The 25,654-nt window shown below is 46.3% G+C and overlaps 2 protein-coding genes across 4 annotated transcripts in view; both read right to left on the bottom strand.

Annotated features, from left to right (window-relative positions):
• The window catches only part of CD59 (CD59 molecule (CD59 blood group)), a 202,376-nt gene that overhangs the window by 123,845 nt on the left and 52,877 nt on the right, over window positions 1-25,654 (bottom strand). Inside the window, exon 1 of one of the 2 annotated variants that reach the window (XM_065945530.1) lies at window positions 2,344-2,354. The exons of the other annotated variant lie outside the window; for it this stretch is intronic. The gene's annotated coding sequence lies outside the window, so the exon portion shown is untranslated. Of the gene's footprint in view, window positions 1-2,343; window positions 2,355-25,654 lie in introns of those variants that run through there. 2 annotated transcript variants of the gene reach the window in all.
• LMO2 (LIM domain only 2) overlaps window positions 1-25,654 on the bottom strand; it is a 30,947-nt gene that overhangs the window by 1,446 nt on the left and 3,847 nt on the right. The window contains exons 1-3 of one of the 2 annotated variants that reach the window (XM_065945524.1): window positions 10,991-11,112; window positions 10,639-10,867; window positions 6,331-6,546 (exon numbers count right to left, since the gene is read on the bottom strand). In XM_065945524.1, the coding sequence (XP_065801596.1) occupies window positions 6,331-6,546; window positions 10,639-10,867; window positions 10,991-10,997 (452 nt within the window). In that variant the 5' untranslated portion in view covers window positions 10,998-11,112. Of the gene's footprint in view, window positions 1-6,330; window positions 6,547-10,638; window positions 10,868-10,990; window positions 11,113-25,654 lie in introns of those variants that run through there. The other variant, XM_065945523.1, reaches the window with a different exon arrangement.

Raw genomic sequence — 25,654 nt, 5'->3', positions numbered from 1 at the left:
ACCCTGAGAAAAGCACAATTCAAAAAGACACATGTACCCCACTGTTCAGGCCAGCACTATTTACAGTGGCCAGGAACTGGAAGCAACCTTGATGTCCACTGACAGGTGAGTGGATAGGGAAGTTGTGGCGCGCACGCACACACACGCACACACACGCACACGCGTGCACACACATGCACACACACGCACACACATGCACATGCGCGCACACATGCACACGCACGCACGTACACGCACACGTGAACACACACAATGGAATATTACTCAGCCATAAAAAGGAACGGATTTGAGTCCGTTGTGGTGAGGTGGATGAAGTTAGAGCCTGTTACAGAGAGTGAAGTAAATCAGAAAGGGAAAAACAAATATACATTAACACGTATACATGGAATCTAGAAAAATAGTATTGATGAACCCGTTTACAGGGAAGGAATGGAGACACAGATGTAGAGAACGGGCTTGTGGACACAGCAGAGGAAGAAGGGGGTGGGATGAATTGAGGAAGTAGCACGGGCATAATATACTACCAGGGGCAAAATAGATAGCTAGGGGGAAGCTGCTATATGACACAGGGAGCCCAGCCTGGTGCTCGTGACAACCTAGAGGGGTTAATCAGGGGAGGGGAGGGGAGATATATATATATAATAGATATAGTTAATTATGACTTACTCATGCATGTTGTACGGCAGAAACCAACACAACATTGTAATTTTCCTCCAATTAAAAAAAAAAGTTAAAAAAAAAAAAAGGAGTGCCTTCCTCATATTAAATCTATTTATTTGACCATTTTTTATTAAGAGGAAAACAAAGCTTCACATATTCTACTTTTCAGTACTTTTTTGATTGAGTTAAACAGTTGTTAGTAATCATGTGTTCATAAATTAAAATACTGCTCTTACCTCTAAAAAAAAAAAAAAAAAAAGGAGTGGATTGTGTGTCTCCTCCCAAGGGAACTTTTATTTTAGAAGAGGAGCAGGAGTAAACCCAGGGGGATTCTTGAGAGGAATGCAATGAAATGGGCATCTTTTTGAGGCTCCCTCCCACACACTATCACATCAACGGTTCTAATTCCACCCACGGGGAGGGTAGGTCATTTAACTTCTCCAGAGCCACACAGGCCATTGCACACAACGGCTCTGTAGGACCCCAGCTTCTGGGAGATGGAGGGAGTTCAACAGTGAACAGTCCCTCGGCCATCCGGGGGATGAGCAGTAGTATCTCTCCATACAGAATGGAAGATAATAATTCAAGATCCTCGCTGGCCCAATGGCATAAGTCTCTGAAAAACTTCTCTTCTGTCATCAAAATCAAGACCCTCCTAAGTCTCAGCTGACTGGTCATTTATTTTAAGCAATATGTGGTGCCAAAGCAGGAGATGCACTATGGTGGAGCCTAGTGCATGCTAAGTTGCTTCAATCCTGTCCGACTCTGTGCCACCCTATGGACTGCAGCCTGCCAGGCTCCTCTGTCCATGAGATTCTCCAGGCAAGGATACTGGAGTGGGTTGCTGTGCCCTCCTCCGGGGGATCTTCCCGACCCAGGGATCAAACCCACGTCTCTTACATCTCCTGCACTGGCAGGCTGGTTCTTTACCACTACCACCACCTAGGAAGGCCGGAGCCTAGTGCAGTGGCTCTCGAAGTGTGGTCCTGGGACCAGCTGTATTTGCATCCCCTGGAAACTTGCTAGAAATGCACACTCAGGCCCTCCTGACTGAGACGCTCTGTGGGTAGAGGCCCAACCGTCTGTCTGGTCCTGAGTACAGCCAGGTGATGCTAATGCAGGCTGAAGTTTGAGAATCAGCTCGCACGAGTTGGGTAACACAAGCACTGGAATCAGAAGACTCAGATTCAGGCGGGACCAGCCCCGAGTACCTAAGTGACCCTGCTGAGACCTCTGCTGACTGTGAACTTGTGGAATGATAGTCATCACAGCGTCCACCTCACCCAGCTGCTGGCGGATGGAACGCAGCAAGTCAAAGCGCCAGCGCTCAAGGCTGAAGCCGATGCTGGCTGGGTTTTAACACATCTTGGGGGTATTCCCAAAGGGGCCAGTCTTGCTGCCTGATGACATGGCATGTCAGCAGGTCTTTTCCATAGGAAACCTTCAGGGCAGTTTTGGGTAAATGCCCATTCTTCTTGGAAGTTCTAATGAACTTCAGCATAGCAGAGAATCAACTGGTAGGTTCTGAGAGGATGTAGGGGCGACGAGAGCAGTTGACAAATTTAGAGCAGAATGAATGGAACCAGGAAGATGCGGTCTGTGGGTGGAGAGCTCGTGGTTACAGCCAGGCTGGCTAGTTCCCTCCAAATCCCACTCTCCACGCGAAGATCTCCGAGTGTTTTCAAGGCCCCACCTGGGAGCAAACTCATTACGGGGGGAAGAACACTACATCCCAAGACAGCAGATGGTGGAGCTGTCAGGAACTGCCACCTTGGAGGTCATGGGGTGGAAAGACAGTTTTGACTTCCTGGTTGTTCAGTAAGAGAAGTTTGGGCCTGAGTAAGAATAAATGACTCACAAAACAGCATGCGTGGAAAGCAGCCAGCTGCCTGGAGTGTGTGGCCCTTACGGAAGAGGGATCGGGAGGTAAATTACAACACAGGTCAGGCAGTTAATGACAGGAAGCATGACGGATTAATATCTGGGAGACACCTTCAGATCCCAACATCACCTCCAACCAGCCAGTCCTCCTGGAGCCACGGATATCCTCTGCCTTGGCTTCCGTGTCTTAAGCTGTAAGACGAGAGAACTGGAAGGGAAGGAAGGCTTCTACAGCCCCTTCCAGCTCTGGTTTGCTGAGACTTCACTAAGTGGAAATAAGCTAGGACTTGACATCTAACTTGCACGTTCACTTCTGAAGAATTGGTAACTTAGGCTGGCTATCCCAGAAACTGACCCTGAGGCAGGAGTTATTAAGGATGTGTCATCAGGGAAAACAGGTACACTGGCAAGGGAAACCAGACAGAAGATGGGAGGCAGGCCAAGTTGCAGTCTTGGGCCAAGTTCCTCAGAGAGGAGCTTTGGCCTGAATGCACGGGGACTCTGGGGTGTAAGCTGGGTCTCCAAGTGGCCTTGACTCCAGGCAAGATTACTAGACTCCGGTCTCTGGCAGTGCCAGCTACTGGGCAAGGTCTGCTGGGCATTGGGTGAGTGGGTGGGGGTACTGGGCAGGCTTCTGGCAATGGCAACTCACTCCAGTACTTGTGCCTGGAAAATCCCATGGACAGAGAAGCCTGGTAGGCTGCAGTTCATGGGGTCACTAAGAGTCGGACATGACTGAGAGTCTTCACTTTCACTTTTCACTTTCATGCACTGGAGAAGGAAATGGCAACCCACTCCAGTGTTCTTGCCTGGAGAATCCCAGGGACGGGGAGCCTGGTGGGCTGCCGTCTATGGGGTCGCACAGAGTTGGACACAACTGAAGTGACTTAGCAGCAGCAGCAGCTGTTGAAGGTAAAACAGTAGGGGGTGGGGGGGTGCACTGAGCACAAAAATCATAAAAAGGGATCTGAGGCGATCTGGACTGGGTACTGACATTAACAGCTACTGTTAAATTCCCAAGAAAACAACATAAATAGCACAGGGTTTATTTAGGTTCAGGCTTCCCTGGCGGCTCAGATGGTAAAGAATCTGCCTGTAATGCAGGAGACGTGGATTCGATCCCTGGGTCAGAAAGATCCCCTGGAGAAGGGGATGGCTACCCTCTCCAGTATTCTTGCCTGGAAAATTCCATGGACAGAGGAGACTGGTGGGCTGCAGTCTATGGGGTCGCAAAGAGTCGGACACGACTTAGCAACTGAGAGTTTATTTAGGTTCTGCGTGGGGATCTCCTGATTATGTGAGGCTAAATGTCTGAAAAAGATTTTAACAGGCCAGGCAGCAACTAGAAACCCTGGGGAGAAGTTCTCCTGGGGTGGGGGTATAGGTGGGGGGCGGGGGGTGGGGGTAAGGACTGAACACCATCCCAGGACACATTTCATCACTCCTCCAACTTGCCTTTTGCAAAGGCACTGTCAGCTATGTTAAGAATGCAAGCAAACAAGTCCATGGCTGAAGGGCCATGCCTGCAGCAAGGAACGATTTTTCTCCTCTGTCAAGAGGTGTCATGTCTGAAGCTTCCACCTGCCCATTTTAATAACAATAATATAAATATGAAAGGATGGCTGGAAACGCCTGCACTAACAGAGTTAATTAACATGTTGCCTAGGAATGTAGCAGGAAGAAGAATTATTTCATGTCACCAAGACACAAGTTAATTAACATTGGGTTCTCCCAGACTATTTTTTTTTTCTCTCCTTTTTAAAAATGCAAGAGATTAACAAGCCCAGGCAGCACGGGGTTTTCTTCTTGAATGTTATATAAAACCTCAGAGATAGGGAGAAACCTCGGCTCTTTTGACCTTACTCTATCTGTACTTCATTTAATAAGATTCAAATGATTTGACAGGGATGTAGTCAGGGGGCCCGGTGGGAATCATTTACCCGTCTGCTTTTCCGCACTGACTTGGCAAACTAGTAGCGAGCAGAATCAGGTCTCTATTTATCCCAGTTCTATTTTCTTGTTCCTTAATAATAATAATAATAATAAATGGTCAAAATTAAAATCATGATCCTTGGAAACTTGACTTCTTTTCTGTGAACCACCAAATTTTCAAGGACTTTAATCAGGAAATTTAGGGGGGAGAAAAAGCTTATTTTGTCAGTCTCTGCGTAAACAGATAAGCTTGCTTCACCATGGAATTGCCTGCAATTTTTTTTAAATGTAAAATGCTCTGAGGGCAGGTTTGAGAGAAAGAGCTGGCCTGGCAGCCAAGGGCACTGGAGTCTAAACAAGCTTCCCTGGGTTGGGTGGTCCTAATGTATTAAGGCTGCATGCTCCACAGACCCTGTACCCCCACGAAGATGGCAAAAAAACTGACAGCTACACAGTCGAGCAGATTTGACAGCAGAGGGCATAGAGTTACCTCTGCCGCAGCTAATATGAAACTGGAAATTTCATATAAAACTAGAACATTCCAGGGAAAGGCACTCGTTTGAGAGTCAGAAAATTCACATAGCCAAACGTGTGACCCAGAGTATCCAAGATATCTTCAGTGCCTGTCTCAGTGGGTGTTCCAGAGTTCCTCTTTTGCCTTTCCATTGTTCCATCACTTTGTTTATTACGTCGGGAAAGACTCTAATGATAAATGTCATGAGCGTTACCGAAAAACAACAGCTAACATCTATTTGATACCCATGCACCACGCCAAGCACCTTACATGTACCACCCCATCTAATTCCCACCCCTTCCTGGAAGTAGGTACCGCTATTCTATAACCCCATTTTACAGATGAGGAAATTGAGGCTTAGGAAGGTTATGTAACTTGTCCAAGGTCACAGAGTTAGAAAGCAGTGATGTTGGGGCTCAAATCTACTGCTGACTTCAGGGCCTTCCTGCTGTGACCAAAAATGCTTGGAGTGCCGGGGTGAGATTATACTTTCAATTTTTTAAAATTTGTCTTTTTTTTTTTTTTTTGGGTTTTTTTTTTTTTTTTTTTTTTTTTTTTTTTTAATATTATTTTATTAGTTGGAGGCCAATCACTTTACAACATTTCAGTGGGTTTTGTCATACATTGACATGAATCAGCCATATAGTTACATGTATTCCCCATCCCGATCCCCCCTCCCACCTCCCTCCCCATAAAATTTGTCTTTTTAATTGAAGAATAATTACAATATTGTGCGGGGTTCTGCCATACATCAACATGGATCAGCCATAGGCATATATATGTCCCTTTCCTCTTGAGCCTCTCTCCAACCTCCCACTCCATCCCACCCCTTTACGTTGTCTCAGAGTTCTAGTTTGAGTTCCCTGAGTCATAGAGTGAGTTTCCACCAGCTATCTACTTTACAGACGTTAGTGTATATGTTTCCAGGCTACTCCTTTTAAATTTCTCATCACATTATATCGAGAGCTTATAAAAGAATACTTAGAAACCTATGCGTATGTTTGAAGCATCAAATGAGCTGCTAGGAATCCACCCTCAAACTTACAAGCTTCAAAACTCCCAGTTCCCCTGGCATACCCTGCGCCTTCCTCCCCCACCCTCTCCCCTTGTCTGACCCCCAGAGGGAAGCACTACTCTGAATTCTGTGCTCATCACTCTCTTGCCTTTAAAATATGAGAACTGGACCACACAGGCATGTGTCCCCGAGAACATGCTTCTCTAACAGGAAGAAAGGCCAACTGCTCCCCTGCACAGGGCAGCTGAGACCAGCGTGATCTCGCTGGCCCAGGGGGCAGGCGCCAAGGAGACAGAGCCAGGGGCCCAGGGGGGCGGCGAGGACGCACCTGAGATAGTCTCGGCGGCAGAGCTTCCGGCCCAGCTTGTAGTAGAGCCGCCGGCCCACCTCGCCCAGCCGGCAGCCGCAGAGGTCGCAGCTGAGGCAGTCCTCGTGCCAGTACTGGTCGATGGCCTTCAGGAAGTAGCGGTCCCCGATGTTCTGCTGGCAGCCTCCGCATGTCAGCAGGGACGGGGGCATCTGCAGCACCTCGTCCACCGGCTCCCTGGAAGGAAGGCCAGGCATTAACGATGGCCCCACCTCGGGGAGGCCAGCACCAGGGGCTCAGGAGTCACGCTGCCCCCAGAGAGCCCCACTCAGTTGTCTGGTGAGATCGGAGAAAGGCGGGGCAAGCATACACCCCGGGCAGACGGCAGAGAGGCCCCGCCAGCCTTGGGTGAGGACGGGAAAGGGCGAGACCCCACGTTCTAGATCCTGGAAGAAGCACGGGCGGCGCACCAAGAGGCACCCAGGCACAGGGTACTGCCCCTCCCCACCTACAGCCCAGCCCCCCCCAGACCTGTGGGCTCCCCTCTTCTTGATGTCCCCTTCCCCTCCGACCCCACCTCCACACCTCACCTCTTTCCTCCCCCCATATCCCGGGGCCAAGGGCACTGCCCAGCCCCAGAGGAGGCACCAGGACTCTAAGAGTTGCTTGTGGCCCAAACAGTGACTACCCGGTGGGTTAAACATCTGCAAATTCCCTTCGGAATCTCTGCGCCACCGTGCCTCTATCCCTTTCCAACTGCACAAATGTAGAGATGAGGAGGAAAGGGCCCCCAGATTACTTTAGGTTGCTTTCTCTTTCCCAAATAAAAATACCATCAAGATATAATAGAAATTCTCATTATTATTATTTTTAACAGAAACTCCACATCCTATCCTTCTTATGGAATGAGTCCTTGAGGAAAAATCTCAGGTGTTAATTAAAGCCACTGTTATATTTATAAAGGAGATCAAACAGACCTTTTTGCACATGAACACTTTCACAGCAGCAAAACTGATTCGCATGAAGTTGATTTAGGAAAGAAAATGGGAAGGGGGCAATAGTTCTTTTCGGGAGAGAGTGTGGAAGGCAATTAAACACTGAAATCTCCTCCAGGCAATTGTTAAGAGGGAGCCAGTGACATGTGTTCTTTCATTACAAAATCATATAGTGTCTCCAGTTCACTTAACTGGAATCTGAATCCTTTTGTTTTACATTTTAAAAGAAATAACTTTACTTGCCAGAAGAAGATTAAAAAAAAATAGAGAGAAATGATTCCTGCACCAAATGGGACATAGGAAAAACTGAATACCTGTTGATCTGTAGCAATTAACAAATGCTCTCTTGAACTTCACTCAAACACAAATCTATTTTTCAGAAATCTATTATGTTTGGAAAAATGGACCTGCTTCCAACTGTGAAATTCCCAAAGTGAATTTCCCCCTTGGTACCTTGAGGATATAAATCTGGTGTTTCCTATTTCCAGCTGATGCTGGCTTACTTGGTGACCTTGCATCCTGACTGGTCTGTGCCCACAGCATTTTAGGCCCTTTATACTTAGGAAGGATGAGGCTCAGGGAATCAGTGTTGGTAACACACTCTGACACCTTCAGAGAACTCTGTCTGTAAGGTGCACACTTCGCTGTGAATATTCAGGAATATTGAAACCGAGCCCACACTTTGTAGAACAGGTATGAGGGTCCTTTGTGAGATGATCTCCTTTTAGACCAGGGAAGTGTAAAACCCAAACTAATTATCTCCTAAAAACTCAAGACTTTAGAGTTTTAAGCATCCGCTGAAGCCTGACTTGTCTTTGTTTCCACAGGTTATGTATAAGGACGTCCACCCTCCCTCCTGAAAAATAAAACACCCAGCATTTTCCTGTGCATCACCTCAGAATCACTTCTCTTCCCTTTTCACAGCCCGTGGCCTCACTTTAGGCTTTCAGAAACATTCATGGAACCTCAACACCACTGGATGCCCTGACGCAGATCCTGCCAACCAACTGTGAAAGAAGAGAATTTGCACTTAGCTGGTGCAAAACTGCCTGGAATTAAAATGAACTGCTCCTGTTATTCACAGGGAGGCAGCAGGGGCCACCGATGGCATAGTAGAGGAAATCTGTGTGTGTGTGAGTTCTGGCTGTCTTTCTGTCTAAATGTTTCATTTGCATAGGCCTAGGCAAGTTTCTGGGTATAATTTGGAGGTGTTGATCAGACTGACCTCAGTCACACTGACCCAGGTATGTACGCACTGAAGCATCTGGTAGGGTAGTGGTCCACAGGAGAAATGTTAAGCCAAAAAGCTACTGTCTGTGATGGCCTGAGATGAGATAGGAAAGGACTGGATAAGATATTGGCTCTATCTTTCTATAATTAAAGATAATATCACATTATCTTTGGTGGATGTTCCAAGCCAATAACTGTGGGACTCACCCTCTAATTAATATTTTACATTCTCCTAGAGCCTATCTGAATATTACACCTCAATACACTTTGGCCTGGATTTTTGGGATAATTTCTCAACAGTTTCCAAGAAAAATATGGGGGGGTGGGGAATGTGCTGCAATAATTTCTCAGCTAGCTGGTCCATCTCCAGTTAGAGCCTGTCTTCACTGGGCAAATAGTGAAGCAAAGGATAGAGAAGAACACCCCACTGAGCATCCTTCCATAGATGCCTGCTGTGCTGCGAGGTGAAGGTGTTTCAATTTTGCAGTCTCTTTGTGAAAAAAGCATAAGCTTTGAAAAGAGCAAACTTCCTTCAGAGAACTGAAACCTCCAGGTTTATCTTCTAATAAAAAGATTAGTGACTAAGTTCTGCTGATCGAAAAGGCATTAGGCACCTTTCAAAAGTAATTCATCCAATTCACTCTCTTATTGTATTACTATCGTCTTGCCCAGGCTCTGAAAACTCAGGGCTAAGTTGTAATTCTAGGTTTGTAAAAAAAAAAAAAAGAAAAGAAAAGAAAAGAAAAAAAGTGAGCAAAGCACTCTTCCCAGAGTTTTCCTAAATAAATACTTAAAAAAAAAAAAAAAGCAATGTTATTTTTTTTCCCTGAGAATTTAAGGAAGCTGGGGTTTTGTTAGAACAAACCTGACTCCTTGTAGCTCTGGCTTCTGAACCTTCAAGATTGAATAGTGATGTTTATATTCTCACTGGATCATGGTTACTTCCTGTGTTTTATGAGAACACGCTGAGCTTTTATGCTGGTAACTGAGGGTAAAACCCAGGTATATAAACACCATAGGAGGCTGAAATTGGGAGGAGGAGGTATTTCAATCAGGAAAGCACAATTCTTTTAAAGCAGGAAAAGAAAACAAAACAAATGCCTCTTAAAAGCACAAATGGACAAGTCATTAACCAGCTCCTTTGGTCTGTGTAACAAATCCCTTCAAAGGAATAAAAATTCTCAAAACCAGACAGCTAATGAATCTTAAAAGGGCATTTGCGCTGACGGGAAAATGATATCTTAAACATCCCTTTCTCCCCATGTTAACACTGAGCAATGGGCTGAAGGTAAAGATTGGGAAGAGGGGGATACTTCAAACCAGTCAGGGGCTCAGAAAACTAATGCGGTTCATTTAGAGCTCTGGTTCCCAGACCCTACACCCTTTGAGATTGTGACAAAAGCCGTAAGCCTCCGCTCTCCGGAAAAATTCACCTACATCCAAAATGGTGCACAAACTTTCAAGGTTCAAAGGTACCCATCGGTGGACACCGAGGGGAGAGGCGTGTCCGCGAATCCAGACTAACTCCCGTGTAGTTCGGGTGCTCTGAAGTCTCTGGAGGCCTGAGTGAGCTCCGAGGTGAACTCGCGCACCTCCTCACCCGCGGGTCCCCGGCGCGGTGGGCCACCGCTCCACCTGCGGACCCGGAAGGGGACCGTCGGGGACCCGGGGCGGGGGGCGGGGGCTCCACTTGTAGTATCCCCCTTTCCAGGGCCAAACGGACAAAGAGAAGGAACGAGAGGGGAGAAGGGAGCAGAATCGAGTCCTGAAGGCTCTCGGGCTGCACCGGCGCGCCTCTGACCTCCCCCTGTGCCTGCTCCGGTGCAAACTTTCTGGCCCGAAGTGGCTTTAGGGAGAGTCCCAGGGAGCCGCCAGGGGCCCGCTCAGGCGCGGGGCCGACCCCTCTTCCTGCCGCCCGCCACCCAGCCCCTCTCCCAGTGTCCCCGGAGTCACCCAAGAGGATGCGGGAGCCCCGCGCACGGCAGAGGGAAGCAAGGGCACGCCGCGGACGCGCACCTGGAGCCTTCTCTCCGGCCGCCCGCGCCACCCCGCCGCCCCGGGGCGCGAGGCCGGGGACCCTCGGTGGCAGGGGCGCCGCACTTACTCAGATGGGTCCAGGCTCTTCCTCTCGATGGCCGAGGACATTGGGGAGGGAGGTGGCGTGCCAGGCGGCGGGGGCGCTCCCTTTGTGGCGCGGGGCTGGCCGGCTGCCGGGGCTCGGACCCCCTCGGGTGCTCGGGCGCCGCCGCCGCCGCCGCTCCTGCGCCTCTTCTTGCTCCGGCGCTCTGGCGGCGAGCTCGCCCCTCCGCGCTCAAGGACAGTCACCGCGCTCCCTTCAAACGCCAAAGAGAGAGAGCGAATCACCGAGCTGCCGGCGCGCCGCGGCCGAGGCGGGGACCGGGGCGCGCAGCCTGGCCCCGGGCGGCTGCAGCTGCTGCTGCTGCTCAGGACTTAACCTTCCATCCCGGTCCCGCCGCCGCCGCCGCCGCCGCCGCCGCCGCCGCCGGGTCTGGCTCGGCTCGCGCGCTGTCGCCGGCTCCGCGCCGCCCGCGGGGATGGTGCGCGCCCGCCCGGCCGCCCCGCGTCCCTCGCACCTTCAGCCCGGGTCGCGGCGCGCAGCTCGCCGCCGAGGGCAGGGAGGGGGCGGCGGCCTGGGGGCGGGGAGGGAACCGCGCCTCTCTCCCCCGGCTCCCTCCTCTCTCGGGAAGGTCTATTTTCGCTCAGCTTCCCTCTGTCTCTGGTTTCATTTCCTTTTTCCTGATCACGATTCAAATACAATAGAAGGAAATCACATTTAAAGAGACAGCTGCCCGGCCCCCCCCCCCCATCTTTTTTCTTCCCTTTTTTTTTTTAAACGGGGCTCCTGGGGATTAGCGGTACAAACAGCGGCAGCCGCAGCTAGACTGAGTTGGCTTCTTAAAGGGGCCAGCGTCGGGGACAGGGAGACTCGCTCAGAGAACACCTCTCCTTGGAGAGGCGGCTGGCTTGCCTGTAAAGCATTCTTTAGGGCTTTCCCTCTTCGGCGTTCCCCTTTTGGTTAACTAAGATTGAAAGTGACCAGAGGGCCGCTCAAGGAAGAAAGAAAAAACGAGAATGTGAAATAAACACATACAGAGATGTACGCGTTCCAAGTGGCTTTCGCGCGCGTCCGGGGCTGGAGGTCCCAGGTCCGCGGACAGGGAACGCGGAGATGCCCCCCAGACAGTGCGGCTCTGCTGGCTGAGGACTTGTGACTGCGTCCGCGCTCCAAAGAGACGATGGGAGCTGGGCGAGCAGGGACCGCACGGGCTGGGTACGCCTGAGCAGTGCCAGGGGCAGCTAATCCCGAGGGAGGGTGGTTGGGAGGGACCAAGCTGGCCTGAGTCTCCTCTCCATCTGCTGGCGGCAGAATTCCCTCCCTCAGCATCTTTAAAAATCGGACCCCTGTGGTTAAACTGGCCCCTGTAAAGGGCCAATAGCACTCTGCACAGAGAAAAGTGCCTCTCCAATGATGGGGAGCAATGCTTGGAGACTATTTTGCCCTGGGTCAGAAAAAGAGAGAGAAAGCAGACTTGTTTAGTTCAGGTTTCCCCTCTAATCTCAAAGGCAAATTTCAGGAAGAGAGGGGAATGTAGAAGGGGAGAGGAGGAAGCTAATAGTCTTCTCTTCAATAGAGCAAAACTTTAGGTCCCTTGGGCCTCATCAGAGTTCCCTGAAAATAATTGCATTCAGAAATTATTACTAAAGGCCTACTTGTGCACGCCACAAGTCCTGTAAAGAAGAAGATACCAGTATTCTCAGGATCCATGGTTTTATAGGAGCAGTCTAGATCATGGGCATGGACACTGTATTCCCATTTTAAAGATGACACTGAAGGGTCTGGGTGAGTTCACCCTGGAAGGGGGTGGTTGAAGTCAGAAGTACATCCTGTAGGCTTCGTTTTCCTTGTTCAAAGCTGATTCTAACTTCTCACATGCATATCTAGAGTTTACCATTGTCTGCATGCTCTTGTCCTTATGTCCATGTCCAAAGCTTGGGTCCCTATGGGTATAATAAAAGTCTCTCCCAATTTCCTCCATTCTCTCCTCTGTGTGTGTGTGTGTGTGTGTGTGTGTGTGTGTGTGTGTGTGTAAGGAAGTCTTAAGAGCAGCTTTGGGTCCAACTCAAGCCTTTCAATCTAAAAAGAACTTCTCTTGCTCAGGCCCTTGTTTTTAATGAAAAAAGGGAAAATGCCTAGCATTTTTAAGTCAGTCTAAATTATGTGATAAACATATAACCCACCACTCTACAATCAAAAATGAAAATAAACAAATAGGCTTTGATGAGCAATTCACCTGCTTACAACCAATCAGTGTGGTGGTGAAACGCCTAAGACTTGGCATTGGACTGCCTGCGTTTGATTTAGGCTCTTACTTATCAACTAGTGGAGCCTATCTAGGAAAGTCACTTAATCTGAAGAGGCAGTATTGGGTAGTGGTTGTGGAGTCAGACTGCCTGCATAACAACTCACACTTTCCTACCTGTGAACCTAGTGGAAGAGCAGGAATTTATAAACTCCCAGGATCCTTATCTGTACCAGAGCCTATTACATCAACTGTTGTGAGGATTAAATGAGTAAATGCATGCAGTGTGGCCTGTAGACCTGTAATGAACTGGGGGTAATAATGGATATGAGATTACATGCATGCAAAGCATTTGGTGTGTATTAAGCACTCATAAATGGTAACTTCTGTGTTGTAGGAAAAAATCGTTGGGAGAATTTAAAGAGTTTGAAATTAAATTCAAAGGTGAAATGGAGGTTAAAAATAAGGACTTCCCAATTTCCCACCTAGATTTGAAAACCTGTCCCATTTTTAAAAAGCAAACAGAACAGTGTCCTTTCACTTCACCTCCTTGTGCTCGTATACAAAACATATTTGCATTTTCCAGTTTAATGTTTAGTATCTTGGTGACTACGTGATGTGTTTTCATCTGCTTGCTTTTATTAAATCTGATAAGTTGCTTCCTTCCTTGCTATATAGATTTGCATGGAGCCTAAGTTAGTTGTTAAATTAAATATACCCTTGGGTTCCGGGAGGTAACCTCCAAACGGCCAACTTTGGGACATGAAGTTTCCTTTTAATAATATGCTTCTGTTTTGACCCGAACGTGTAAAGAAAGAGTGATTGCTGATGACTTTGGGTCAGTTTCTTATCGTTCACCACTCTTTGGGGAGAACTTCCTTAGAGAAAGTGAATATTTGAAATGGTATCTTAAGATTTCAATTTCACACACAGTGGTTGTAAGAAATAACTGCCTGCCAGTGGGATTTCATTTCTATTCAACGGGCAATTAAATTGCTCAAATTTAAGTTTAACATTTAGAATTGAATCTCCAAGTGTGTTTTCATTATGAATAATTTTAAAGCAATCATGACCTTATTGTATCCTTCCATAGCAACCTTATGCCTTATGTAGAGGAGGGACTCAGTAACTAGGAGGCAATTTGAACATGTAAAATGGTTCTTGAGAGCTGGGGAAATCTGGACTTGATCCCTCCCCAGTGGGTTTACAATTTAATTCCTTTTACCCACCCCCGACTCCTTGCAAATCTTACATACCTTAAAATTTAGAAAATTTCCAAGTTTTCCTTCCTGAATGTGAATGTCACAGGAAGACTGAATCAGTTGGCATGATGATTCTGATTCTAGGTGGATTACTTTCTTCCTGTTGGCATTTTCTATTCTTTTTTATTATTATATCTACAATTGTTTTCTCAGGAAGAGCAGTTTCAAGTGACTAAGGCTACATTTCTTTGCTAAAATGGACTTCTAGTAGAAAGGAAAATGCAAATGTCATTGGGAAAATGCCAAGAGTGATAATTTACCTCTTCTATTTTTTTTTTTTTTTACAACCTTTAGAAGCCAAGGTGCATCATATACCTGTTAGTTGTGACATTGATGTAAGGGAACAAGATTTGTCTTATTATGGCTTCAACTCCCATGGAAACTTCTTTAAACAAACTTAGTTGTCACAGGAATCTGATTTCCAAACTCATCTCAGAACATTTCAGGGCATGTTGATGGATATATTTTCAGAATGTTAGATCTATCAGTAACACTAGTGAAAAATAAACCAGTTTTCCTATAATGGAGAAAAAAGCCCCACAAATCTTTTTCAAAAATCTTTAGCAACTGAGTTTAGGAGATGAGCATAGGTGTCAGAAGGCATAACTCAGCTGTTTACTAGCTGGGTGACTTGGGGGAAGTTATTTCACTTCTCTGAACCTCAGTTTCTATACCTCTCAAATGGAGGCAACAGTAAACTCAGCAGGGTTGGGACTAGAATAAGGGCACAGGGATACCTGTTCACGTCACAGGAATTTTAAGAGGATTCGATAGGGTAATGTGTATAAAAATGCTTTGCACAGTGATGTAAATGCTCAGAAATGATACCTGTTGTCATTACCCCATCTTTCAGAAGTCATCACTACTGTATCAGGAAGCAGCAATCTCCTAGCCAGTCAGGACATCGACCAAAGAAGGCTGAGACTGGGGTCTGTAGAAAAAGCTGGAGTGTACCTAAGACATCAGCTGGCTTCAGGCTTGGGAAGCCCCCACTTTCCAATCAGAAATTCAGGAATGTGACCATTTAGGTCCTAGGTAGGCTGTTGACAGTGTCATCGCTTCCCTACCACATGGCCTGCTTCAGCCACATCCCTGATTGCATGTTTCTGATTTTCCCCTTTCCAGCAACTTCTAAATCACCTGTTCAGACTGAGACGGGAGACAAAGTCAAAGTGCTGAAGTAACTGCCCCCAAATGTCACAACTCCACAGCGAAGTCTTAAGCGGAGTTAAACTCATGACATGTCTGAGTAGAAGGAGCCTCTGAAATGTGACTTCCCAGCTTGCTCCTTGGAGCAGTTTGAAGTGTTTCCTTAGTAGGCTCCACCCGTTCCTGCTCCAACCACAGCAGCTCTGCCCCTATTGACATGTTGCTCAACCTCTCTGGACTTCAGCTTCTGCATCTGTAAAGTGGGCATATTCAGGGTAACTATCTCACGGAACTGCTATAACAATTCTGTGAAATGAAGCATATTATATAAGGTACTTGGAAAGGAGATAGGCACAGAGTAAGCTTCTGCAGAAGATTTGGCTTATACAGAGAGATTCCAGCTTTAAAATAGTTGAACACCCATTGGTGATTCAGAGCCCCATTGATGGAAAGGCAAGTGAGACCTAGAGTCAACAGTTCCTTCTTCTGTCTCTGTCCCCGTCAAATCCTCCCCCACCTTCTCCCTTGGGTACCAGACCTTGAATTTATCTGCGGCTCCAAATTCAAGGGGGGTCAGAGCCGGGTGAGCTGACTCACAGAGCTGTCCTGATGCCCTTTGTTCATGAGACTCATACCTTCCCTTCAGTGTCTCAGAGGCAGCCCACCTGAGTGACGCAACACCATGCCTAGGACACTCAAACGGCACACGTGAAATCTCAGCTCCTTTCTGTGGCCTCAAAAGCCTGATCCTAAAGCCCCTACTGCCCTTTTCCATTACAACCCCTTCGCTATGCTAGATCCACACTGATGTCTTCCCTAAACTTTAAAACAAACCAAGTCAACTCCTATTGGAGGGTCTTTGCACCTGCTCTTTCCTCTGCCTGAGATGCTCTTCCCCTAGAGCATCCTATGGCTCCATGTACTTCATACTGGTTCAAATGTTTATCCTCATAAGAGTCTTTTGAAATCCCATTTCTTATCATTCTCCATTTCCTTATCCTGCTTTATTTTTCTTCCTAGTAGCATCATTACTTCCACTTTACTACATATGTGTTTGTAGTTTTTTATGGGTTTGGTTTTGACCTTTCTTCCCAGTTAGAATATAAACTCCATAAGAATATGACTTGTTTCCAATTGTGTCTTTAGGACCTAGAATGTGCCTAGCACACAGTAGGCTTTCAATAACTGTTCATTGAATGAATGAAGGAATGAATAAATGACAGCCTTGCTCCCTTTGGCCAAAGCATACCTGCACTATGCTCTCCAGGTAAAAGTTGAGAGGGAACTTGACGATAACTTGTTTTCCTAGAGCATCGCTATTGGGAGAAGATAAGGGCCCATATACCATTCAGATTCAGATTCAGACCCAGGAGTTTGGTTTGGGAACCAGATTAAGCTCTTGGTTCGTAGGAACACACAGATACAGGTGGTGTCAGAAACAGCAAGGACCTGCTTTGTAGCTTGATTCTCCACTGCAGGTCCCCCATGCCCACAAGGAGACCTGGTTACAGTGGGCCAGTGTGTAGAATACAGTCAATTCTATGAAAGGCACAGGCTTTGGATATAGATAGGCTTATGTTTTAGTCCTGGCTCTTTCAGGTACATGGTTTTAGGCAAATCATTTGATAGCTCTGAGCCTCAGTTCCGCCACGTGTAGAACGAGGATAATTATATCTTCATCACAGTGTTGGAGGAATAAAATGAGATCATGCATGTCAAATGCTTAGCACAGTGCTCAATGGATGGCGGCTATTATTAGAATTAATGAAGCTAAGAGAACCTCAGAGGAGGATAGTCAACCAGGGCAGGCCTTTCTTGACACACAGGTGGATAACTGGAGTTATGTTACAATATAAGGCTCAGTCCAAGCAGGTGAGGTCAGCCTCCTTGCCAGGGGGACTCTTGCCTTATCTCACCAGCTCGGGCAAACCCCAACCCCTATGGGGCAGGTGGGTTAGACTCACAGACAGCTGGCCCAGCTTCATACTCAGGTAGGCAACAAAAAGAGATGGCGTCAGGAGCCTGTCCTGGTCACTGGTTCTTCAGAGTTGGGGGTCTCTGGTCTGAGACATCTCACTCCAGATAGACCTTCCATTGGAGGAGGGGGTGGGCTGCTTCCGGGGAAGCAGTGTTTTCTGGCATTCGTGTCTAGCTGAGGGCCCTGAACCTGGCGGGAGAAGGGAGTCTGATCTTCCTGGTGACACTTGACTTCCTAAGCTCCAGACCTCAGGGGAAAGGAGTCTTATGTGTGATGCTCCTGGAAATATCTGTAGCTGAGGGAGATATCTTTCAGCCAAAACCAGGGAAAGAGCTGCTTGCTTCTTAGTGCCAATTTCCTCTGCTTCCCTTCAGCTGCCCCTCATGTATCTGGCTGCCTGACTAACCCATCTGCACTACTCTTTTCTTCACTGTCACCGCCCTGCTCAAAAATTTGCGATGACTCCCTTATTGCCTGTGATCATTGGCAAGTAGTTTAACCTTTTGGGATCTTGATGCTCTCATTTTATAGAAGAAAGAGGTGCACGGGAAGGTTAGAGATGCAGCTCTATGTGAGATTCTGTCCTTCTAGAAGATCAAGACAAACTCTCAATGATTCCATGAAAGAAGCTTGTGACCCTGCCCATCCCATCGAACCAACTTCATATCCCAAACCCCTAGAGCCTGACCCTTCCCACCAGCCAGGCTGCTCCCCTTTGACCTCAGACATCCGGCTCATGCCCATTTCTGTGCACTGTTTTATTCTGTTCTTTCCCTCAGGAATGTCTGCTTTGTCTGTGCTTCAAAACTTTGGTCCTAGAATTGTAGAGGGGTTAAGAATAGAGATTAATAAACCTGGTTTCTAGTCTCCACTTTACAACTTACTATCTGGGTAATTAATCTTAGGCAAATCTCTGTGCTTCAGTGCCTGCAGTGATAAAACAGAGGCGATGATAAATATAGGGTGAAGAGGCATGGCTGAGATAATGTATGCAGCAGGCAGAGCACAGATCCTGGCACACAGTGAGTGCTTGGTAATAGCAATCATCCTGCAGTTTGTACAAAATCCTCCCCAGGCTTCTCTGCCTCTCCAGATTGTGTCCATCAACCTGGAGCCCACTCAAGCCACATCTCTGCACTGAAGGTTTCTCTGTCCCCTGAACTCAACTCCTTCCAGTTTTTGGTTCTGGGGCCTAGGTAGGTGCTCATTAGACTCTGCCTTGGAGAGATTCTAATCTGCAGATTAGAATCTGCAGAGCCATGATTTTAGGTGTGTGCACCATCTTGCCATCTCATAAGTGACTTATGTTCTTAGAGATCATAATTTTCATTTTTACTAAATTTGGAGATATTCAATAATTCCTTTTGAATTAAAGACTTCACATATCACCACCATGTTATCAATTGCCCAATTCCTAGCTTCACACTGACATTCGTCAAGATGTGAGGGTCTCCCCACAATCAATGTTGAGGATGGCCCATGCATTGTCAGTCATAGACCTCTTTAAAAACCTGCCAACTGAAAACTATAAAACTCTTATAAGAGAACATAGGGCAAAAACTAGATGATGCTGTATTTAGCAATGACTTCTTGAATATGACACCTTTTATTGTCACAGGTTACAAAATGAAAAACAGACAAACTAGACTGCAAGGTAAAAACTTTTGTGTATCAAAGGACAGTATTAGAGTGAAAATGCACCCTATGGAATGGGAGAGAATATTTGCAAATCATATATCTGATAAAAGGTTAATACCCAGAATATTTAAAGAACTCCTATAATTCAACAGCAAAAAAAACAACAACAACAATTTAAAAATGGGCAAAAGACTTGAAAAAATATTTCTCTAAAGAAGATATACAGATGGCCAATAAGCAGATAGAGAGAGGTTCAGAAATAATAATCATCAGAGAAATGCAAAACACAGCCACAATAAAGTACACTTCACATCCATTAGGACAACTATTATCCCCCAAACAGAAAATGAAAAGTGTTGGCAAACATGTGGGGAAATTGGAAATTCTGTGCTCTGATGATGGGAATATATATATATAATATATAACATATGGGCTTCCATGGTAGCTCAGCTGGTAAAGAATCTGCCTGCAATGCAGAAGACCCTGCTTTGACTCCTGGATTGGGACGATCCCCTGGAGAAGGGATAGGCTACCCACTCTAGTATTCTTGGGGTTCCCTGGTAGATCAGATGGTAAAGAATCTGCCTGTAATGCGGGAGACCTGGGTTTGATCCCTGGATTGGGAAGATCCCTTGGAGGAGGACATGGCAACCCACTCTGGTAATCTTGCCTGGAGAATCCCCAAGGACAGAGCAGCCTGTCAAGCTATAGCTTATGGGGTTGCAAAGAGACACAACTGAGTGACTAGGCACACATATATAATATATATTATATATGTAATATATTAATGTAATTAATAATAAATTGAAATAAAGTAAAAATAAATAAATTAAATTAAAATAAATAAAAAATAAATTAATATATGATTCATCAATTCCACTTCTGGGTATATACCTAATAAATAAATATGCATAAACTGTGTACACACTATCTTGCCACCTCATAAGTGACTTACATTCTTAAAGAAGAAAGGTCTGCCTTAAAAAAGAAATCCTGTCACATGCTACAACATGGTTGAAACTTGAGGACGTTATGCTAAGTGAAACAAGCCAGTCACCAAAGGATAAAGACTGTATGATTCCACTCATATGCGGTACCTAGAGTAGTTAAATTCATAGAGACAAAGGGTAGAATGGGGGTGGCCAGTGGCTGGGAGAGAGGAGAGTTATTTTTCAATGGATATCATGTTTCAGTTTGGGGAGAATAAAAAACCTTCTGGAGATGAATAGTGGGTGACAGTTGCACAACAGTGTAAATGTGCTCAATGCCACTCAGCTATATTCTTGGGAGTGGTTAAAATAGTAAACATATGCCGTGTATATTTTTCACACACACACACACAAAACCTGGTAAAAGTTAAAGACCTTTCCCTAGGTGCACAGCTGTCCAAAGTGCAGAATTTTACCTTTCATTTCAGGGAGCTTGCAACCTTCTCAGGTTCATCCATGGATATATTTAACAACATCCAATGTTATGGTGGCGCTGGTGGTAAAGAACCCACCTGCCAATTCAAGAGATGTAAGAGATGTGGGTTCGATCCCTGGGTTGGGAAGATCCCCTGGAGGAGGTCACAGCAACCCACTCCAGCATTCCTACCTGGAGAATCCCATGGACAAGGGAGCCTGTCAGGCTACAATCCATAGGGTTGCAAAGAGTCAGACATGACTGAAGTGACTTAGCGCGCACACACACACACACAAGGTTACAGTGAGGCAAGTTGCATGAACTCTGAGACATTCTTTGGGTCCCCCAGGGGCAATCCCTGCCCACTTAGGCCCCCGTCAGCAGTGCTGGTCCCTGACTTCCAGATGATCTTCTTTGCAGGCCCGCTAGGTCCCAAGGACAGGGGAAAAGGGGACAGTTTGTTATTATGTACAGCCTCCTCCTTAAAGGGACTCAGGCTCTCATAGATTCCAATCTGCGCTCTCCTCTGAGAAACCGAGGGTTAGCACATAGCAGACACAGGCTCCACGTGCAGTGGTGGCAGGATTGGGGGGTGGGGGTGGGCCCATAGTAGAGCATCTTGAATGCCCCCTTCAAGGCACAGTCTCTCTCCAGACGCCCCTGGAATGCTCGTGGGCCAGTTCAGCTCTTCCCATGCTATTAGGCTACAGTACTTCCCATCATGCTGCTGAAACTGCCTTGGTCACAGCCTGCAGAGGAGGAGCTGTTAAAAACTCTTCCATTTGTATTTCCTGCATGGCTCTCCATCTGGAAATATCTTTTATCTGGCAACTTTTGCAAAGTGAACTGAATCTTGAAGGAGGTCCTGGCAGGTTTATGCTGGCCTCTCCATCACTCCAATAAGTCATTTCCATCCTAACCTTCACCAGAGTCGAGGAATCGTGACTTGGTCCTGAAAACAGGACAAGCAAGGCATGGCAGCAAGCTTTCCCGCCCCTGAGGCAGCTTTTTAACCCTGAAAACACCCACTGGGAGGGCAAGAGTGAAATCTAGAAGATTATACTATATACACACTCTCTCAACTCAAACATTACTTCAGCAGGAAAGCCCCCAGTCCCTCATGACTGTATTAAGACCCATCATTGTATGACCCCACTCCCAAGTTTTTTGTTTTTAAAATTTTTCCTTTTTATTTATTTAAGTAGAGTTGATTTACAGTGCTGTATTAGTTTCTAGTATACCACAAGGTGATTAAGTTTTTTGTTGTTTTTTTTTTCAGATTCTTTTCCATTACAAGTTATTATAAGATACTGAATAGTTCCCTGTGCTATTCAGTCGGGCTTTGCTGTTTATCTACTCATTGACAGTTTTGATCACAATGGATAATTCTACGTTTTGTGGTTGTTAAGTACTGTTGGGTTCCCCCAAACACTGAAGGCTCCTTCTGCATTGGAATTGAATCCAAGAGCCTAGCCCAGCATGTATTAAGCACCCAATAATTACTTACTGAAGGAATGAATGAATAAAATGCTCTTACCTGCCTCTCACCAGTTACTTCAAGTCCAGGGTTAAAAACAGCTTCTTTTCAGAGTCGGTGTGACTGAAAGAAAAGGAGAGGAACTCTCTGGCAGGTAGTTAGAAGTAGAATGGAGGGAGAAGGGGAAAGAGTTCTTTATCTTCAGTTAGGGAAATGTTTTCACAGGTCCCTGATAAACTAGGGACAAATACCTCCAGGGCTTTGCGATGGCCTGAGCGTCCTTGATAGTGTGGCTGGGTGGGGCAAGTTGAGCTTTGGCATGGGGCAAAGGGATGGATTCTAACGGTTTCTTCACTGGTTGAAAAGGCTGCTTCCTGCCCAGCTTTTTTTTTTTTTTCCCTTCGTTATGTACCAGCTCAGCTTTTAATGTGGAGGAGTGGCCCCCTTCTCTAAGTGAGTGGAGGCCAGCAGCGCAGGAGCCGAGCTTACTGCTGCTGTTGGGCCTTTCAGCTGGATGGGCCAGTTGTTCTGAGAAGGCAAGTGTCCTGTTTGAGCCTTATACTTTGCAAATCTCACGTCCCTTCAGGTCTCAGAAATCCCCCCATCCCTGCCCACCGAATTAGAAAGGCAAGTAGCCAGGCTCCCACTTGACAGGAGAGGAAATTAGGCCAAAGTCCTTCCAAACCTGAAACCTGCCTCAACTAGAGTGCCAGGGAATATATATTCACTGGACTCTGGCAGTCCTGCTCACAGGAAGGTCTTTTGAGAATTTATTTTTCAAGGGGAAGAGTTTCATTAGGCAAAAATCAACTAAAGGCTATGTTCAATACCTCCTAAATGGTACTTGTTGAGTCTGTTTTTTGAAGATTATAATTAGGAGTAGATGGGTCCACTGTTGTAATTATTTACTGCCTGTTATTGAGCATGCACTATGTGCCAGGAATTTTATGTTTTATCTTAGTTAATACTAACATAACCTTCTGAGATGAGAAGTAGTAGTATTTCAATTTAACAGATAAGGAAATTGAGAGTCACAGAAATTCAGTAACTTGCTCAAGTCACACAAGTATGTAAGTAAGGAAATGGATGTAAGGTCTTCTGACTCCGGACATTCACTCTTGCCACGCTGTGCTTAGTCGATCAGTCTTGTCTGACTCTTTGCAATCCCATGGACTGTAGCCCGCCAGGCTCCTCTGTACCTAGAACTTTCCAGGCAAGAATACTGCAGTGGGTTGCCATTTCCTGCATTTGCTTGTTAACAACACACATTCTGGGGCCCACACCAAATCTACCAGATCAAAATCTCTTGGGGCCTCAGAAAGTCCCTGGCCACTCAACCTAAAGTTGCCTCCTCGCCAGACACTAACACAGCACTATTTTATTTTCATCACTGTACTGATCACGATCTGAGATCTTCTCACTTATGAATCTGCACATTTTCTTTCTTCCCCATTATGTGACAGGTTCCAGAAGTGCAGCAACAGCACACCCAAAGTTTTATCTCCAGAATACTAAATAAGGGTAGTACCTAGTCAGTACTCAACACGTAATTACGGAATACATTAATAGACACCGTCCAAAGCACGGGGCTAAGGATGCTGACTTTGGAGACAGGTTAGGAACAAGAGAATTGCTGTTGAGTACTAGTGTCTCCCAAGGCTATGGGTTGGGGAAGTGTTGGGACACATGCCACATATTTGCCACATATTCCAGGGAAAGAAACTCAACCCTAAAAAAATTAAGTGCAAGATGACACAGCACATCAGTAGGCGAGCCAGGTATAATGTTGTCCCTTCTCAAGGAACTTTAGCTCTTACTTGGGAAGCCAAAGTGAATGCATATGTAATGGAGAACAGATATATGATTCACAACAAGGTGTTGAACAGAAATGGAATCAGATTAATTGGATTAAGGAGAAATTGGAGTGGAAATAGATGTGGAAGGTTTTCTGGAGGAAGCATTAATAGAAAGTGAGGTACCCTTGATGAATAAATACCTGGGTATTTCCTTTGTGTCAGACTTGTACTGTGGGCTTTACCTAGAGTGGGGTATTCACATCCCTTACAACACCCTAATGGAATAAGTATTGTGATCATAACTTTATGGATGGGGAAACTGAGTCACAGAAAGTCTAAGGAACTTGCTATAGGTCACAGAGCTGAGGAATGAGTAGGGATAAACAGCAGAGGTTTCAAAGCCCGTAGTCCTAAGCACCCAGTGAGTGAAGCAGGTGTGACTGGCAGGAAAGAGCCTGAGTAAGTGTCTGGGTGTGGGGTCAGGAGTTGGAGGTGTCGTTCTGGGGTAGTGATGGAATGAAGACAGGTTCAGGTTTCCTTTCACTGGAATATTGCTATGATTCAACTCGATAACCTGTCTGCCATTCCCCCTTGCTTAAAGGCATTGCCTGTCCAAACACACCACTCCTTGGCTGTGATCACAAGTGACTCAAAGGTTTATTACCTAATCAGACATTGGCAAAGTGAGGGGAATCCCTAGGTGAGCAGACCCCTGACAAGAGAACTCCCTAACCTCTTCAGGGAGAGAAGGCCTGGTCCTGGGGATGTTGATATAGGACAGGAGCCCACCTGCTGAAAAATGCCAGGAGATAATGGAGAAGAGAGATTAATTTCAGGTGGTCTCTTATTAATATATTTGATGATGGGCTGTACTGACTTTACATAAGCAGTTCAGTATGTGAGGTCCACTTTCTGGTGGGAGGGTCCCTGGAGCAGGTCATTCCAAGAGGCAGCGAACATTCAGGAGCCAAAGATTTCAAGGTACTTCAAATAAAATTTGGTTTTGGTTTGATGGCGCATCTGCTGGGCTATTTAGATGACTTTACCTGTGTTGTTTATCCACACATAGCAGGAAATTCCCTTGAGGACACATACTCCTCTTCTTTGAGGGCACATATATTACAGCGGTAAGGTCATCTGGAGCTAGTCTGTCATCTGCCATCCTGGCAGTTAGGATTTTTGCCCTTCAGTGAAAGCCTCAAGTGCTGCCACTGTTTATGTTATACTGTGAATGTCACAAGATTCTAATAGAACCTCAGACACTTCCTCTGCTGCATCTGCTATAATACATTCCTTATGTAATCAAGCCCTTAGTCCCACTCCTCTAGCCCCAAGTTGTCACTTTTATATTTGGGGCCATGCATAAGGAAATGCTCATATTTCTTCTGGGGATTGTGACCAGCAGGGTCCCCTCATGGGGTGGCTGGAAAAGGCTAAGAACATCAGTGGAGTCAGTAGAATGTGCGGGTGAGTTTAAGGAGTTAGGACATCGGGAGTGAGTTGTCTAGGGGAAGGACACTGGAGGACCAGATTCCTTCTGCAGCTTCTAATCACTCACGTTCCTTTACTATCTGGGCCAGCGGAGAGCTCCCATCATGCTGTGTGGGCCTGGGAAGACACCAACACAGGCATGTGGATTTGAATGGTTACAGGATCCGGACTCACTGGCCAGGGACCAAACTTGGTAACATTTAACCAATGTCCTGTCGGTTCCTGGGTAAGACAGAGCAAGACCTAGAGACCTAGACCAGTAGCATTAATATTGGTGGGTGTGGTGGGAGAGCCTTTTTTCATGAGTCTTGGGTCATCTGGCATGGTGTGAATAAGAAAGTGGCTTGCTCATAGGGGCCGAGTGTACCCAGTGACTGGGTCTCTGGGATGTAGCCTTGATCATGTGTATATACAGACTAGCTTGGGGATAGCCTTAAGTAGGAGGCTTGCTTTAGGAGGTTTCAGAGGGGAAGTTTTAGCCACAGTAGTAATGGGGTTTATTGTGCCCAATGGGGAGGAGAGGGTTAAGTTTGGAGGTCTGTCTGGTATTCACCTCTTTTGAGTGTATGCTACAAGCTGAGTGGGCTATCCCCTGAGGGGAAG

Source organism: Muntiacus reevesi, chromosome 9 (assembly GCF_963930625.1).
Source record: "Muntiacus reevesi chromosome 9, mMunRee1.1, whole genome shotgun sequence".
Classification (NCBI taxonomy): Eukaryota; Metazoa; Chordata; class Mammalia; order Artiodactyla; family Cervidae; genus Muntiacus; species Muntiacus reevesi.
The sequence above is the reverse complement of the archived record's forward strand: the minus strand, read 5'-3'. Positions and strand labels throughout refer to the sequence as shown.